Below are 17,166 nucleotides of genomic sequence, written 5' to 3'. Positions count from 1 at the left end.
AATGTGATATTTAGCCCCTAAAATGTGCATTTTAGCAGTGGAACCCCACCAAAAACGTGTATTTTACTCCACCGGAATGCGATTTTTACCGTGGGTTTTGAGTAGCAATTGGGCGGGTTTTGTTGTGAAAACCTGGCAACCCTGTAGCAGAACTACTCAAGAGTGAGAACTGCTGAAAGCCCCTTTAATGCCAACAGGTGGCAACAAAGTTCAAATATGACGGTTAGCAAGAAAATGTTAGATTTTGTGAGCATGCTAGAGATGCGGCATGTTAAAAATACATCAAATTATGCAGATGTGTTGTCAAAGCGTTTTGGGTCAAACAATATTTCTCAGTAGTAACTAATTGACTCGTTTATTTTTTTCTCTTCTGACACCCAATCTGACATTCAATCTAATTTACAGTTACCGAAAAGACATGGAAAATAATCTTTGGGCAGTTCGTGCACAGTAGGCATCTTAGTACAAAACTACAAGACAAAATAAATAAACTGCATTGTAAAATATTTACAAAAAAAAAATCAACAATCAAAACAATTCAGTCTTGGCATCTCATGCATCTTCCAAAAATATACAAACACTTTTTAAGGGGTGGCATTGCAAACCAAAAACCCAGAGATATCCAAGAGTCAGTCTTTACCCTTTAGTTACCAGAAACCTATGGATATGTAAAGGCATCTCCATGTCTCTCTATAACAGTGGGCTCACAGACTTGCAGAGGTGGACTTCCACAGAAAATGCAGAGACAGTCTCATGAGTAGCTCTCGTTCTCATTCCATGTGGTCATCCATTGCTTCTTCTCCAAGGCATCTAACATGTCCTTTCCATCTTTCAAGAGACGTGTCTCCTTACGAATCCTCACCGCGTGATATTTCGGAACGCTGTCCTCGTATTTGGAACGTTTGAAAAATCCACACTGACGGAGAAAGAACAGAAGCGCATTAAGCATCATTCCAAGACTCGATTTAAAAACCATTCTGCGTTTGTGTGCTTTGGAGAACACAGAGAGACGGGACATGCTTGACAAAACAGGACACGAAGAAGCACATCCATCGACACAATACAAAACAAAACCGAGCTTGTGTTTGTCCCTTCCTTTTGTCAAAGCACAGGATGAGTTAGTAAATTAGGCCACATGTCATGCAGACACCAATCTGCTGCAGCGATCGGGTTTTACCCTGGTAAGGAGAGCTAGGCCTCAATGGACTGTTTGTCTGAGGGCTGAGTGTGAATCTCAGCTTTGTGCAAAGCGGCATCATACTCGTCCTTCTGGGCCCGCTTGAAGAAACCGCACTACAGGGGGCAAATTCAGGGGTCATTGCAAACATTTGCACTAAAGACAGTGGAATTCCACTAACACATCTTTTCATATGATTAATCTGCTGGTCACAACAAGTATTTGGGCAGTAAAACCTGAATAAAAATGTGTGAATGTCAATGCATTCAAATATTAAAGGCAGTGTCATCTGCATTCAAATGCCGCAGGATAATTTTGTTGCACTTTGCTGCGTTTTTGCTTAATGTCTTTTAATTAGGTGGTGATTTTTAGTGGATTTATTAAATTGGTTCTCCTCAAGTTCAAGCAGAGGAACCACAGGTGTAGAGAATCACATTACTGTAACTATTGGTTACACTTTATTTCGATAGTCCACTTTAGACATTCTATTAACTATAAGTAACTTTGTAACTACATGTCAACTACATGTCAACTAATTCTCATTAATTTGCAACTACATGTCTACTAACTCTCAGAGTAGACTGTTAGGGTAGGTTTAGGGTTAGTAGAATAAGTTGACAAAGAAAGTGTTAGAAGATATTAAGCAGACAGTCTACTAATACTCTACTAACTGCTAGTTGACATGTAGTTGCAAAGTTACTTACTGTTAATAGAATGTCTAAAGTGGACTATCGAAATAAAGTGTTACCTAACTATTATCCTCTTGTGAAGTGTGCATAATTGTATTGAATGTGCACTTGTAGTGTACTTCAAATCCTAAAAGTATATATATAAAAAAAAAAACTGTACTTGCACATAATATACAATTGAAGTAAAACACCACTTAAGTATACTTACTTTTATGACGTTCTTATCACACTTAAGTAGACTTTTTAAAAATTGAACTTTATAATAATGTCACATTAAACATTTTACTTTAAAATGTATTTTAAATCATATAATCTTTTGTTGTGAGTTGAAGTACACCTATTTTGATGTGTTGACTAACATACTAAAGCACATGTAAAGCACTTGATTATAATTTTACTGTGTTGTTTATTGGATATTACATTTAAAGTTAATCGATTTGAAATGTACTAAATTGTAACATCACTACAAATGTGTAAATACAAATGTATTTAAAGATTCAACTGCAATTTCAATTTACCTTAAATAATTGTTAGTTGATTTGGCACTTTAACTGGCTCAAAGAAATTAGAATGGTGAAAGTACACAAAGACGTACTTGAGTCCTATTTAAGTGGGTCTGATAACATTAAAGAGTTAAACTAATTGCATTTAATATAAATTAACAATGCATTTTCATTTAAATGCAATTAGCATGCACTATAGTTTGCACTTTGCGCAAGCATATTCTTTTAAAGAATATTATTTCCTTAAAGTGCACATTTATAAATGTTATTTTATTGAGTAAAAAGTATATTCATGGTATTTTTCTGTTTTTAAAAACACTGACACTTTGTTTGATTTTTGGTTGGTTTAATGAAATGACATTCAGAGTAGTGCAAGTCTCCAAATACTTTTGTAGGAAAGTGTAAATCAGGATAAATAAAGATAGAATATCAGAAGAGAAATCCGAATTGAAAAATCCAAATAGAAGCTTTTAACCAGGAATACTTCTTAAAGAACTCTTAAGGGGCGTAACATTTCCGTCACACGCTTGAGGCATTCAGCCAATCACAACGCACTGGATAGCTGGCCAATCAGAACACACCTCGCTTTTTCAGACCGATGAGCTTTGTAAAAATCGACGCGTTTCAGAAAGGCGGGGCATAGAGGAGAAACAATAATGTACATTATATGGAAAATAAAGTGTTTTTTGAACCTTAAACCGCATAAACACATTTCATTACACCAAATACACAAAATAATTTTCTTTTTAGGAACGTCATATGACCCCTTTAACCATGTGGCTAATTTACTTTATGTACTGTATGTGCATGTGAGGGTTTTATTACCTTCCAGAGTAACAGAACTAGAAGAGCCAGCATTAGTATTCCAGCTAAAACAGCCACCAGAATGATCCACCAGGGAACGCCTCCGAACGGGGTCCCGGTCGTCTCCGGGAACACGGTCAGCCTCACCTGCCCATCACATCTACAGTAAGTCTAGCTGTTTTGATGACTAACACTTCATCTACATCTATTAATGTCTTCAGTGTCACAGATTTAACTGTGTTACGCTTGAATAGGAAACTGTTACCTGGGTCTCAGGATTTTTAAGCACAATGTTCTTAGCAGAAACATCCAGACTTATGGAGGCTTTCACTATTATATCAAGGTAATTGTAGGACACATAATCCTGTTTTAAAGGGGAAACAAAACAGAATGCTTTAACAACCCAAGACATTCTTTCAAAGGAACAAAATAAGCACTCTTTATTGTCTTTACTTCAAGGAAAGTGGAATTCCACAGGCGGGATTTCAGAATGATGACCGCAGTGCTGTCCAAGACCTGTAGGGGGCATTTGATCTCCACACATCTGGCATCTCCACTGCAAGACTACGAGGACAAAACGTTCATTTTTAAGAAGTTGTTTTGGTCCTATAGCATTGGTAAAAATGAAAGTGCACCACAAATATAAATAACTCCGCCTCGTTACCAGAATCTTGTGCTTGCGTTTGTCAGGGAAGAGGGATGTTTTACTGCCTTCAGCAGGTTTCCGCTCCTCTAGCTCACGCGTTCTCCTGGTTGATGTTGACTCCTAAAAGTATGACAGATGTGTTTACTTTTTGTCCATTCTTACAATTGTTTTCTCGATCTAGCATAGTATTTTGACCAGTGTAAAACATCAGAATGTTTGGACAGCATTCATTCAGATTTGGTACCTCACTCAGTCTGAGAGGGTTTATCTCTCTCTCAGGTGAACAGGTGACTAACTGCAGGTCCCTGGTGTTGATCCTCATCAGATACAGCAGCCATTTCCCCACAGAGCTTTCTTTAGGCCACTGGATGTTCAGGGATGCAGTTCCAAAAGACTTCAGAGGCTTTCCCAAATTAATCACCTGCAAAAAATTAAATCCTAAGTTTAAAGCAGAGCTTTTGAAAGATACCTGAAGTGATATATAAAAAGGTAGATTTTTTCAAACTTCTTTTGCATTTACTCTGAATTCATATTCGACCAAGCTGCCGACTTCTTCCTCTTTCTTCATAGCGCTCATGCCTCTGACTTCACCTCCAAAATAGACCTGAGACGGCTTGGCAACCCTGATAAACAGCAAGAAAACACCGCCATCTGATACAACATGCTTGCTGACGCAATGTGATCGGACAAAGCACAAGTAAGTGTATATACAGTAGATAACTGTAAAGAAGAAGTGCACTTAACTGTATATTGAATGTACACTTGTAGAGATGATATAAAAGATTGCATTTAAAATCTTAAAACTATATATTAAAAACGGTACTTGCAGATAATGTAATATTTATGACATAAAAGGCAACTTGTGTGTATTTGAAGAGAGTACACTTTTAATATATGCATAAACACTTTTAATATATGCACATTATAATAATATCAAATTAAAAGTACATTTTAAAATCACTGTTTTAATAAACTTTTGTTTTAAAGTAGGCTACTTGATTATAATTTTAACTTTAGTGTATTATTTAATAAGTTAATATATTTTAAATATACTAAATTTCGACTTTAATTACAAATATATTTAAAAATGTGACATGCTGCTTTAATTTAAAATGACATTTAGTTTACCGTAAATGCTTGTCAGTGCATTCGGCACTACACATTAATTATATTTCAAAGACAATACAAACAAATATGAAATTATATATAAATATGTAGTGGGTCAAAAGCACTCTAAAATTCAGCTAATTGAATATAATATACATTTAAGCTATAACCATCATGTTTCCAAAAACATGAAATTCTCACTTAAGTATATTCTTTTAAGGTATATAAGTACTCTAAAGTATGCTAAAGTGTACTTCTTTTTCACAAGGGGAGTCGTTCTGGTAAGTATGTGATGGCAGAGATACAGTACATTAGTAGTTATTAACAGTTGCTTTTAACCTAAGGTTAAGTTCTTTACTCAAGAGTACAGAGGCGACAGCAGTATATTGATTTCAGTATTCCTACAACTTCATGGTAAACCCCGCTTGAGTCTTCACAGCCTTTGCTTTAGAAGCTTTGACACTTACACGTAAAAGAGTCCCACCAACCCTACTGCAGCATATACTGCACACTAACTGAATATAATAGAGTAGCTTGCATAATGTTACTGTAATAAGTAATGAAAGTCAGAAAATGTCACTGTTTTCTCTCCTAGACAGCAATGGTTTTCAATGGAGAGCACATGCATGCTTAAATAAAGTTATAATACTTACCCTTGTACAGAAAGAAGCAGTTCAATCACCACTTTGGCTTTGGCCTTCACTTTTCCCAGGCCTTCCTGTAAACTCGTTCTGTATGAGAACAGAAATATCAGTATACACTCATCGTAAAATTACAGTACCATTTTAGTTCATACATCAAGCATGTTTAAATCAACAGTGATTCTGATATTTCAGACATACGTTTCCAGCTGAAGGTCGATCTCAACCTCTTTGGTGTCGAGTGATATCTTGCCAGTGCTCAATATGATATAGAATGTTACCTACAAAAAAAACATTTGTATTAAAACGGCAATTCACAAAATAGAGTAATATTGCATCTTTGAAGTATTAGTGACCTCTGAATCCCGTTTAAAAGGGTTTCCCAGCTCGCAGTCTGCCAGGGAGCCATTCTGATTGGCAGCGCAGATCACATGTTTATCCTACAGGACGACTGGGGTTTGGTTACACAACATCATAGCACAGAGAATAGTTGTATTGAAGGCTTTGCTATTTTCTTATTGTGAGGACTTCACTGTAAAGTATGGGTCATGGATAACTGATTGAAGTAACATCACAATGTGAAACAATAGTATAGCAATATTTGGTGAAATAATGAATGAAAACATAAAAAGTGATCAAATGAAAAAGAGTTGTGTACCACTTACAGTAGATCTGAATCCTGAATATGAGAGGGATTCATCAAAATGCCCAACCAATTTGGCTTCATGAGCATCATCTCCATTCCTGTTCCTGACCGTGACCTCCAGAGCGATGTCCTTCTGATCACTCAGAGAAATCACCGGCACGCCATTCTCCCTGAGAGATCGATTTGAAAAAATAGCACCATCAAAGAAACCTATTTACATGCAACCTATCATCCAAAAGAGTATCAGGGCATATAAAGATTTTTGTTGAGTGTTTAATAGTTGTAATATATACGAGATCATCAGATATAAATATGTTATTGATGCATCATTTTTCATTTGCGATCAGCTCATATATATTAGCTGTTAACAGCAGGTGTAAACAGCATCTGTGTTGCATGGTTCTAGTAGTGTGTGATGCATTTCTGATACACACAGCGGTAGAGGAGGAAACACATCTTGTTTGGACTCCCTGTAGCAGATCCTGTACTGCAGGTGTAGGTTACTCTGACAGATGTTGTCTGTGCCACAACCCTCCTTCAGGAAGTTCACCTAGGCCAGGAAAGATGGCAAGTCAAATCTGAAGTCTATGTTTTTTTTTTATATTGCTTCATTAATCAGCCCTTTTTTTGCCTATGCAAGATGTAGTATAATACACAGTTTAGTAGAGTTCCTTAAAAAAAATTGTATAAGGCAATCAATCCTTTTTACATCAATTACATTCTAAATCTAAAGAATAAAGTAGAGCTTAAGATGTATTGACTGCTCATAAGATTCCTACATAGCGTGCAGTACGTTATGTTACGAGTATACCTCAGTGATGGTCTTGTTGGGCACAGTGGAGTCCAGTATTGGAGTTAGTTGTGGCAGAGAGCTCTGTCGTTTGCCTCTCTTAGCGCTCTGAATGGCCACAGACACCTCGATAGGAATCGCTCTGAGCTTATCCCTGATGCCTTCCTGAAAACCAGCACATGGCAGATCCCACTCAGTCAACATGCATTGAAAACAGAGGTTAAACAGAGGCTGTTGGAATGTCATCAGAATTCCACAGTTCCTAATTCCAAAATGAGAATCGTAGGAATAGTGCACCCAGAAATAAAAATCTCACCAATGCACTGTATGATACAACTGTAGATGTATGATTCTGATAACTGATAAAGTCATAAAGTGACTAAGTTAACAGTTTTTCATGTTGGTCCTTTCCTCACCAATAGCCATATATTATGTAAATGCATGCTATAGTTCTTATTATGAACAACTAATCCATGCATAATTTTTTTACAATTTTTTTGGACATCATGTTAATCAAAATGTCATAACTCAATCTTCTGGTAAAAATGACAGACTTTTCTCTGGTAACATATAGTGCCGTTCAAAAGTTTGGGATCAGTAAGATTTTTAATGTTTTTTAAGGAAGTCTCTTCTGCTCATCAAGGCTGCATTTATTTGATCAAAAATACAGAAAAAAATGTAATTTTGTGAAATATAATTGCAATTTAAAATAAACATTTTCTATTTTAATATACTTTAAAATGTAATTTATTCCTGCGAAGCAAAGCTGAAATTTTCAGCATCATTACTCCAGTCGTCAGTCACGTGATTCTTCAGAAATCATTCTAATATACTGATTTATAGTCAATGTTGGAAACAGTTGTGCTGCTTAATATTTTTTTTGGACCTGCGATACTTTTTTCAGGATTCTTTGATAAATAAAAAAGTTAAAAAGAACAGTGTTTATTCAAAATAGAAATTTTGTGTTACAACATACACTACTATTCAAAAGTCTGGTGTCAGTATTTGTTTTTCTTTTTTTTTTTAAGAAATTAATACTTTTATTCAGCAAGGATGAGTTAAATGGATAAAAAGTGATTGTAAAGACTTATATTGTTAGAAAATATTTCTATTTTGAATACATGCTGTTCTTTTTTACTTTTTATTCATCAAAGAATCAAAGAACCAAAAAATAATAAGCAACAGTTTCATCACTGATAATAAATCAGTATATTAGAATGATTTCTGAAGGATCATGTGACACTGAAGACTGGAGGAATGATGCTGAAAATTCAGCACTGCGTCACAGAATTAAATTATATTTTAAAGTATAGGGTACAACGGGGCTAAAGGCGCCTTTGATATTATTTTCATCTAAACCACTAGATGGCACAAAAACATGGCGTAGCACTTTCCAAAACATCCGCTTTTCAAGATGCACGTGCATATTTGTCTGATCCTTGACACGATCGGAAGTTGATTCTGCGCTTACTTGATCTAATATTTGATGTTTTTTAAAATGTTGTAGATTGAAGTAGCAATTTAGAATCGCTAAAATTAATGCATATATTCTGAGACAAAGGTCTTCTTAACAATTTTCAGTTTTGTTTAAGATAATTAAAACAACAGTTTTTAAATAACGAAAGAATATGTAAAAGTATGGTATTTGGGGTAAAAAGCGCCCCTGCTGTTGAGGCTAAACAGGCTATTACGTGTTCCACAGTAATTAACATACACTGAACAAAATTATAAATGCAACACTTTTGGAGAAATAGGCCTTTTGTGTACATAGAAAAAGTCTTAGATCTTTGAGTTCAGCTCATGAAAAATGGGGACAAAAACAAAAGTGTTGTGTTTATAATTTTGTTCAGTATAATTAATAGATGGCTGACTTTTCCATCTATTGACATGACATGGTTAGATTAAGATGGTAAATATCATATATTATGTTGGGTGTCCATCTTAGAGATAATCACCATGTTTAGAATGAAACCATCATACTTAAAAACATGATATTAATCATATCATATAATAAAATATCATTTGTTGTTACTACTGTAAATCTATATTCAATTATTATGGGATCTCCTTCAGTGCTTTCAGAATCTTTACTTATTAAATTGTTTCTGTATTTTAAAATATATATTTTTATATCAACATATTGTAATGACAGTATATTTATTGAACAAAAATTAATTATTTAATTTTTCAAAATAAGCAGAAAATAGTACAAACTTTGCTAAAGTGATTGTTTTGAACAAGTATTAACTTAAAACATTATTTTAGCTGAAGTATTTGTATCAATACTGTGTGTGTGCCCACCCTGTTCAATACAAACGTATATATATTTTTCTGCAATTATACATTTTAGGCGCAGTGAATAGCACATTTTTTCTTAAGGTGTGCCTTTAGCCCCGTTGTACCCTATTAAAATAGGAAACCAATATTAAAAATTGCAATAATATTTCACAATATTGCTGTTTTTTCTGATCAAATAAATGCAGCCTTGATGAGCATAAGAGACTCCATTAAAAACATTAAAAATCTTACTGATCCCAAACTTTTGAAGGGCACTGTATGCAGAACTTTTCCAATCATTTAATCCGCTTAAACCTCACCCCTGTGAGCTCACGTTCATCTGCGTTTTCGATAATCAATCACAATCAGATGTGCATCACAATATGGAAGAAAAGGCCTGTCGCTACTTCTGTTTCATCACAACTTTAAAGCTTTATTTACTTGTAATCTGAGTTTGGTCTTGTAACAGGCTTTCTTGTTCTGTCCTCGTAGCTCCAGAGAGCCGGTCGACTGGAAGTCCTGATCCATCGCGCTCTTCTCCAGAAACACAACCCTGGATGGAAGACCCAGCTTCCTGCGGTACCCCTCTGCCTCAAGTGTACAGGAGATGGCTGACAAACAAACAAACAAACAAACAAACAAAACATTTAGAATATGTGAGCTTCAGACCTCAGAACAAAAAAATGCTCTTATTTACTTCAGTGAACATCAAGCATGTAGTATCTTGTCTTCTGTGAGCATTAATAACACAGAATACATTTGGACTACATCTTAAGCACTGTTCACATTAAGAATAACTATAAAGACAACAATAACGATAACTATAATAGCATCCACACCAATGGATGACAGCATTCTGTTTATTATAAGCTTATGCTGCCATTATGTTGCCTGATGCTTAAAACCCTCATTCTCTTTAAAGTCGGGATTTCAGACAAAAAAAAACAAAAAAAATTGTAATAGATAATGATTGTTTGTCAATATAAGAGCATAAACAGACTTACTGAGTTTAGGGTTGTAGGTGGAGGGCTTTGGTTTATATGAGAAACACGCTTCCACAGTCAAGCTAAAAAGGATGCAACATTAAACACCCATAAATATTAGAGTTCAAAATACCAAACTTATTTATAAGTGATGTTAGTATCTCACCATACGCTGTTGCCACATGTTTTCTTCACAAAGTCAATCTCCTTTGGTGTCACCTTGATGTCTTTCTTGATGCTAATAACAGTTTTGGACCTGCACACGAGAGGGATGTTATATCATGCTATAGCATCTCAAAACACCTCCAGGTAATGACTTGGACATGAGAAGTGAGCTACCAGCACCTGTATATGAAAACTGTGTCAGAGAGCGAGCCCACGGCGAGATCAGGGTACGAGTTCTGATCCAGGTCCATGTTTCCAGCCAGAGAATAGCCAAACATCTTCATATTGTGCTGTTTACCCTCCAGAATCTACAAGATCATGTCAGAAGTATTAGTGTTTGTAGGCAAAGGTAAGGCTGTATTAATTGTTTAATGGCAAAGATACACATACACACACACACACACACACACACACACACACATATGACCCTGGAGCACAAAAGCAGTCTTAAGTCGCTGGGGTATATTTGTAGCAATAGCCAACAATACATTGTATGGGTCAAAATGATTGATTTTTCTTTTATGCCAAAAATAATTAGGATATTAAGTAAAGATCATGTTCCATGAAAGCCATACACTCTAAAAAATGATGGGTTAAATATAACCCAGCGCTGGGTTAAAAAGGGACAAACCCAGCTATTGGCCCAGCAACCGCTGGGTAAAAAAAAAACAATAGCTGGGTCAAAACAACCCAATAGCTGGGTTTGTCCCTTTTTAACCCAGCGCTGGAAAGAGTACAAAGTTAAATCAGACAAAAGCAAAGTAGAATAAAAACCAAATTAGATATATAATGAAATATCTATCTAATGCATAAAACCAAGTAAGTATCTCTTTTTTTCGCCAATGTTTCATGCTGAAAATGGAAAACCTTTTAAACCGGATAACATTGGAAAAGGAGTCTCTCATAGTGCCATTTATTCCTTTTAGTTCCACCAATATTTGATCTAAGTGATTTCTCACTGATATGCTCCATTATATCTGCAGACAGAAGAGCAAACAGAGAGACAGACAGGTGGAGAGTGTCTAACCTGAGCTGGTGTAGTATTGATGCCATCAGCAGATCCGTGGTAGATGTACACGCTACCAGACCCTGAGTCTGCATATGGAGCACCTACTGCAATATCTGAGATACAAGCAGGAAGAATATTAAACAATCTGAAAGAAGTCATTATTTGGCATCCAAAACTGAAAACCAACTTCTGCATTCAACCTTCAAAAGAATCCAGATTGATGTCTCCAATGTTCTCCACAGCCAGTCCGAACATGGAGTCTTTCGTTCCATTCAGGCGAGTAGGAGCGACGTCCTTCCACCTTCCAGCCTTGTTGATGTAAACGTACACGGCTCCACCCACTTCCTCATCTCTCTGGAAGAACTGAGGAGCACCAACCACAACGTCCTGCCAGCTGGAGAGACAACCAGCACAATCCAGCCACTCATTTTCAAGAGTTCCTTTATTTGCTACAGATCTTGTCACCAGTGTTGGGAAGGTTACTTTAGAACTGTAATAGATTACAGATTACAAGTTACCCTATCTAAAATGTAATAAGTAGTGTAACTATTTCAATTACTTTAATAATGTAACTGATTACATTTGATTACTTTTCTAAATTTCTAATGAATTTTTTCAACTGTTAATCATTTTCATTATGACCTTACAGTAGAACTCAGCACTGATTACTATCACTTCCGCAATCCTTTATCCCTTGAATTAAGATGATAATAATTGAATTGTAAAGCACAGCCACTGCAAAATCAGACTTACTTTGAAATCATTCTGAGGTTAAATCCAGATTTAAAATCATAAGAAATAGTTTAGTAGCTATGATACTGTTTTTAAAATCAACTCTTTGCATAGCTATGACAGGAAACACTGGCATCTAACAATGCCTTGGGGAAAAAAAACAGTTAATCTTAAAAAAAAAGTATATACATAAACCCAAATAGGAAATAAAACCGTTATCGAATAAGCATGTGTCCTATTCTGTGTCCTAATAAACTCCTGAAACATTGATGTCTGGTATATTAAAGCAGTCACTGCAATTTATAAAAGAAATCAATTAAATCTGTATGTATTAAATCAGATGTAACCCCCTTTGTAATCATTAGCATTTTCATAAGTAAATGTAATTTAATTACACATTTTTTCTCAGTAATTGTAACTGATTACAATTACATTTATTTTGGGTTACACTTTATTTTAAGGTGTCCTTGTTACAGTGTAATTATATATTTAGGTACTGAGTAATATCAATTAACTGTATGTACTTACTATATGGTTAGGGTTACATGCATTATGCATAATTAATTGTTATTATAATAGTAAGTGCATGTAATATGTGTAACAAGGACACCTTAAAATAAAGCGTTACCTTATTTTGTAATTAAATTGCGTAATTTAGTTACATGTAACTAGTTACTTCCCAACACTCACCCATCTCCATTCAGGTCCACCACAGCGACGTCATATCCAAAGGAGGATGCGAGTCCCGGTCCTTCCAGAACGTGTTCAGGTGTGAGCGTGGTGGACACTTCACCCTCCGTCCGCAGAAACACCACTGCACCGCTGTGATCGGCTCTCGGCGCTCCTGACACTATGATGAGTCTGCCTTTCTCTGTGATGCTGTGGCCGGAATCTAGAGAGAATCCTGTGCATGCGCGAGAGTCAGCGTCACAATGCAGTCGCTGACTACAGCACACACAACACATGGTTCTCACACTCACCTAAGTAACTGTTGGCTGGTACTGGCACTAGATTTGGATCCAGGCGGTTTTCATCCCCGACCTCATAAGGGCCGTCATCAAACACGCCCATTTCCAGAAGAGTGTTGTTCTTCTGCTCCACACGCACTATACCTAGACAACAGAAGTGATGGGGTGAGCGCTAAACAACTAGATTATGCTGGTACAGGAAAACAAATGATCGAGTAATGGTTATTTGTGCAAAAAAGAAGTGTGGTTAATTGTTTTGAATGTGCACTTGTAGTGTACTTCAAACCTTTCAAGTATACAGTACATTTTAAAAATTGCATTTTTGGAACACACACACACACACACACACACACAAGTAAATAAAAGGCCACTAAAGAGAGCACACTTTCATGACTGCTTCTTAACACAGTTAAGTACACTTTTGAAAAGTGTCAAATTAAAAGTTTTACTTTAAAGTACGTTTCAAATCATTATGTTAAACAATCTTTTGTCATGCTTCAAAGAAGTAAACTTATTTTGATGTTACACTAAAATGCATGTTGCGTTCTTGATCGTAATTTTAATTACATTAATATATATTATATTTTTATTTTTGCTTAATTGAAGCTATCATGAGAAATGTTTAATTATGAATATATTTAAAAACATGACATACATTTTTCAATAGAAATTACATTAAGTACATTTTTGTTTACCACAAATGCTTGTCAGTACATTCAGCAGTACACTTTAAACATATGTCAAAGACAATAGAAGTAATTATGAAATTACATTTAAAGATGAGCATAAATCCTACTTAAGTGTCAAAGAGCACTCTAAATTTAATATAAATTTAAACTATAATACATTTTAATTTCATTGCAATTAACACACAATTAAGTGTCTGAAAACATTACATCCAATTTGCACTTAAGTATATTCTTTTATAGTATATTTATATTAAGTATATAATTTCTGTAGTACTTTTTAAAAACTATGTGCTTTCTTTCCACAAGGGAATGCAATTGTGTGAATTAAGAATATAGTGAATAAGAGATGTCGCAGTGCTCCTCCTCACCAGTGTGGGTCACCATACATATAAAACATGGAAGTAAAAACACTGGCTATTTTTATGGATCAGTCCACCATCATAATAAATAAATGATAGCAATATGAGGTGTCTATGAGGTAAGACCTTGCCAAAGGTCAAAACAGTGACCTGTGAGTCACATCTGCTCTGGTCTCAGCCATCTCACGCATATTCTGCTTCATTTGATGAGTTTTCTGTTAAATAGCCTGTACCTTTTAACTTTCTGATGAACAGAAGTTGTGATTATAAAGTCAAAGCATATTTTCTGCTAAATTTGAGTGTTTCGGAATTAACCAGTCTGGTCACATGACATAACTTTTGATCTTCTACACCTCACAGTTACCACAGAATCGTATCCAATAAGTGTGTATGTCTCTCTCTCTCTCTCTCTCTGTGCGTGTGTGTTTTATTTTTCACATCAAAAGTCTTTCTACCTTTCCAGTTGTATGCCCCTGGTGCTCCAAAGATGACATAATGGTAGTCTTTAGAAAAGGTGGCAGCCAAGCCCTGCTGACAGGCCCCAAATCTCTCATGACCCCTGGTGCGACCATCGCAGAATTTCCAGTTCCCTCCATCCTCGTCTGATTGGCTGTCGATGCTCAGGTCCTGGCTGAGCATGTAGCAGCGTCCCGTGATGTCACGCGCCTCTTGGGGGGTGTTGGGGAACAACAGGCGCTGGTAGCGATGGGCACATGTCTGAGACACAAAGAGAGAAGCTAGTTCTGCGCTTATATTGACATTGTGTGATAAATAATAAATCAGTTCATGGTAACTATGTTCTTGACCCACCACAATCTTGCCTCCAGGTCCTTGACTCTGAACAGTTACACCCATCCACTGGTTCTCCTTATTCTCCACACGAGCATCAACTGTGAGAGTCACCATGAACAGAAACCAAGTCATGATTAAGCATTGAAACCAATGAAACAACAAAACAGCAGTCAGTAGACATCTACCGTACATGCCTGAATTGATATATTGTTAAATCTCTGGTTTTTCTGCGTACCATCATTGTCAAAGTCCACTCGAGTGCAGTCGTCGGGATGGGTGGTGATGTCACAGCTGTACAGCCCACCCGTGATGTTTGCTCCCTGATTGGATAAAGCCCTGGCTTTGGGAGCACCAATCAACAATCTGTGCGAAAAAATGAACAAAAAATAAATTAATCACTTTTTTTTTTCCCAGTAACTTCCAACAATGGCCATTTTTTAACCAGCAATGCATGCATCCTGTGTTGAAAAAGGCAATCCCAGAATTCACTGTGACAAGCTCAGTAAAAATATTGACAACACCCATAAAATACTCCATATTACTAAATGAGACATATCATGTTGATACTACACATATTCTAATATCACAAATAATCTAGTGCCAGTTACTATCTGGTTGACCTTCCAACATGATGGCGGTATTGCACTTTTCTGGTTGCCAGTCATCATAAAACAAAACTAACTAACTACTTAAATAAATAAATGAATAAATAAAGGGGAAGAAGAAGCAGTGTGTAGCTACTACTGCCGTGCAAAATTATGCTACACTAAATGACAGACAAAAGCCAGACACTCTACCCGCACCTAAAAAAAGTGTTTTTTGATTCTACAAAAAAGACATGGTGTTAGACTGCAGTCTGCAGGAAGTGCCAACCAACAGTAAGTTATTTTTGTTCATCTTTGTACAGATATGGTTACCTTCCTAATGTTTTGAGTGCCAAAAAAAACACAGTTAAAGATGAATTTGACAGATACCATTATTATTATTTAAATTTCTATGATATCATTATCATGAATTCTTTTGGCCACAATAATCATGTAGTGGAAATCTGATATTGTAATATCCCAAATAATCTATGAGCATTATGCCACGGTCACACTAAACTTGGAGTACACAAAATTCCTATAGATACTGCAATGACTGTAATATAATGTCATACTCTGAGGCATCTTTTTAAAAACATAATGCGTAGAAAACGTAAAAATATGCAATCTACTCAATTTTACTGCAAAGCTGCAATCCTGCAGATTTAAAGTTTGCATTGTTTTAGTTTAGCTAAGAAGTCATCTGCCGTTTTTCTTCTTTTGGTCAGACGTCTTCACGTGAAGCAAATTCGCAGAACAGAGTTCACCAAACGTGAACTTTGGAACGCAGTGAAATTCACGTGAGCTTGTGCTTTAACTCCAGCATTTGCATGAATGGAAGTCAATGGAAAAGTGTAGTATGACCACCTGCTTTAGTTGAGTCTCTCGCACATCACAAGCACTATTTGCTACGGCACTATTTGGAACAGATAGGAGGACAAAACGCAGGAAAAACCTTGTAATTATGACGTAATTATCAGTCCTTCATAAATGAGACTGGTGCTTGATGAAGAGGATCTGACAGATTATTTCATCAGCGGGTGTCTTCCTGTTTCTAACACCCATCAGCCAGTTGCACCAAATCAATTATTTACAGACACACACACTGCTGTCATCACACCAGAACAAAAGACACACATAGGTGTAGATTTGAGGAGAAACCCCAATCATGTGATAGACCGTTAGCATCTCGCTCAAAAATGACCAAAGAGTTTCGATATTTTTCCTATTTAAAACTTGACTCTTCCAACGGAAAATGAAAAGTTGCAATTTTCTAGGCCGATATGGCGAGGAACTATGCTCTCATTCCGGCGTAAAAATCAAGGAACTTTGCTGCCATACCATGGGTGCAGCACCTGAAAATAGTCCCCAGCTAGGTACCTTCCAATAAGCCTATTTTCAGGCGCTGCGTAATATCATTGCACCTGCTGCACCCATGATACGGCAGCAAAGTTCCTTAGTACGCGATGTAACTACAGAAGAGCCAAGTTTTAAATAGGAAAAATATAGAAACTCTTTCGTCATTTTTGAGCGAGATGCTAATGGTCTAATCAGATTCAATGATCTATGCTAAGCTACAGCTAAAAGTGCTACCGCCAGACCCAG

At 36.2% G+C, this 17,166-nt stretch overlaps 1 protein-coding gene across 1 annotated transcript in view; it reads right to left on the bottom strand.

Moving 5' to 3' along the window:
* Positions 1-849: 849 nt before the first annotated feature.
* Positions 850-17,166, bottom strand: part of LOC107657398 (integrin alpha-6-like) — a 35,528-nt gene continuing 19,211 nt past the window's right edge. Inside the window, exons 2-26 of the mRNA XM_016445450.1 lie at positions 15,213-15,340; positions 14,996-15,075; positions 14,641-14,902; positions 13,150-13,281; positions 12,860-13,073; positions 11,638-11,831; positions 11,456-11,550; positions 10,609-10,736; positions 10,430-10,519; positions 10,285-10,346; positions 9,722-9,891; positions 7,025-7,168; positions 6,648-6,763; positions 6,233-6,383; positions 5,924-6,007; positions 5,769-5,848; positions 5,580-5,657; positions 4,340-4,442; positions 4,064-4,240; positions 3,838-3,939; positions 3,627-3,737; positions 3,439-3,537; positions 3,195-3,320; positions 1,178-1,293; positions 850-916 (exon numbers count right to left, since the gene is read on the bottom strand). Of these exons, the coding sequence (XP_016300936.1) occupies positions 1,192-1,293; positions 3,195-3,320; positions 3,439-3,537; positions 3,627-3,737; positions 3,838-3,939; positions 4,064-4,240; positions 4,340-4,442; positions 5,580-5,657; positions 5,769-5,848; positions 5,924-6,007; positions 6,233-6,383; positions 6,648-6,763; positions 7,025-7,168; positions 9,722-9,891; positions 10,285-10,346; positions 10,430-10,519; positions 10,609-10,736; positions 11,456-11,550; positions 11,638-11,831; positions 12,860-13,073; positions 13,150-13,281; positions 14,641-14,902; positions 14,996-15,075; positions 15,213-15,340 (3,028 nt within the window). The 3' untranslated portion in view covers positions 850-916; positions 1,178-1,191. The remainder of the gene's footprint in view (positions 917-1,177; positions 1,294-3,194; positions 3,321-3,438; positions 3,538-3,626; positions 3,738-3,837; positions 3,940-4,063; positions 4,241-4,339; positions 4,443-5,579; positions 5,658-5,768; positions 5,849-5,923; positions 6,008-6,232; positions 6,384-6,647; positions 6,764-7,024; positions 7,169-9,721; positions 9,892-10,284; positions 10,347-10,429; positions 10,520-10,608; positions 10,737-11,455; positions 11,551-11,637; positions 11,832-12,859; positions 13,074-13,149; positions 13,282-14,640; positions 14,903-14,995; positions 15,076-15,212; positions 15,341-17,166) is intronic.

This window comes from Sinocyclocheilus anshuiensis, unplaced genomic scaffold (assembly GCF_001515605.1).
Source record: "Sinocyclocheilus anshuiensis isolate Anshui unplaced genomic scaffold, SAMN03320099.WGS_v1.1 scaffold355, whole genome shotgun sequence".
NCBI lineage: Eukaryota > Metazoa > Chordata > Actinopteri > Cypriniformes > Cyprinidae > Sinocyclocheilus > Sinocyclocheilus anshuiensis.
Note: the sequence above shows the minus strand (reverse complement) of the source record. Positions and strands in the feature narration are given on the sequence as shown.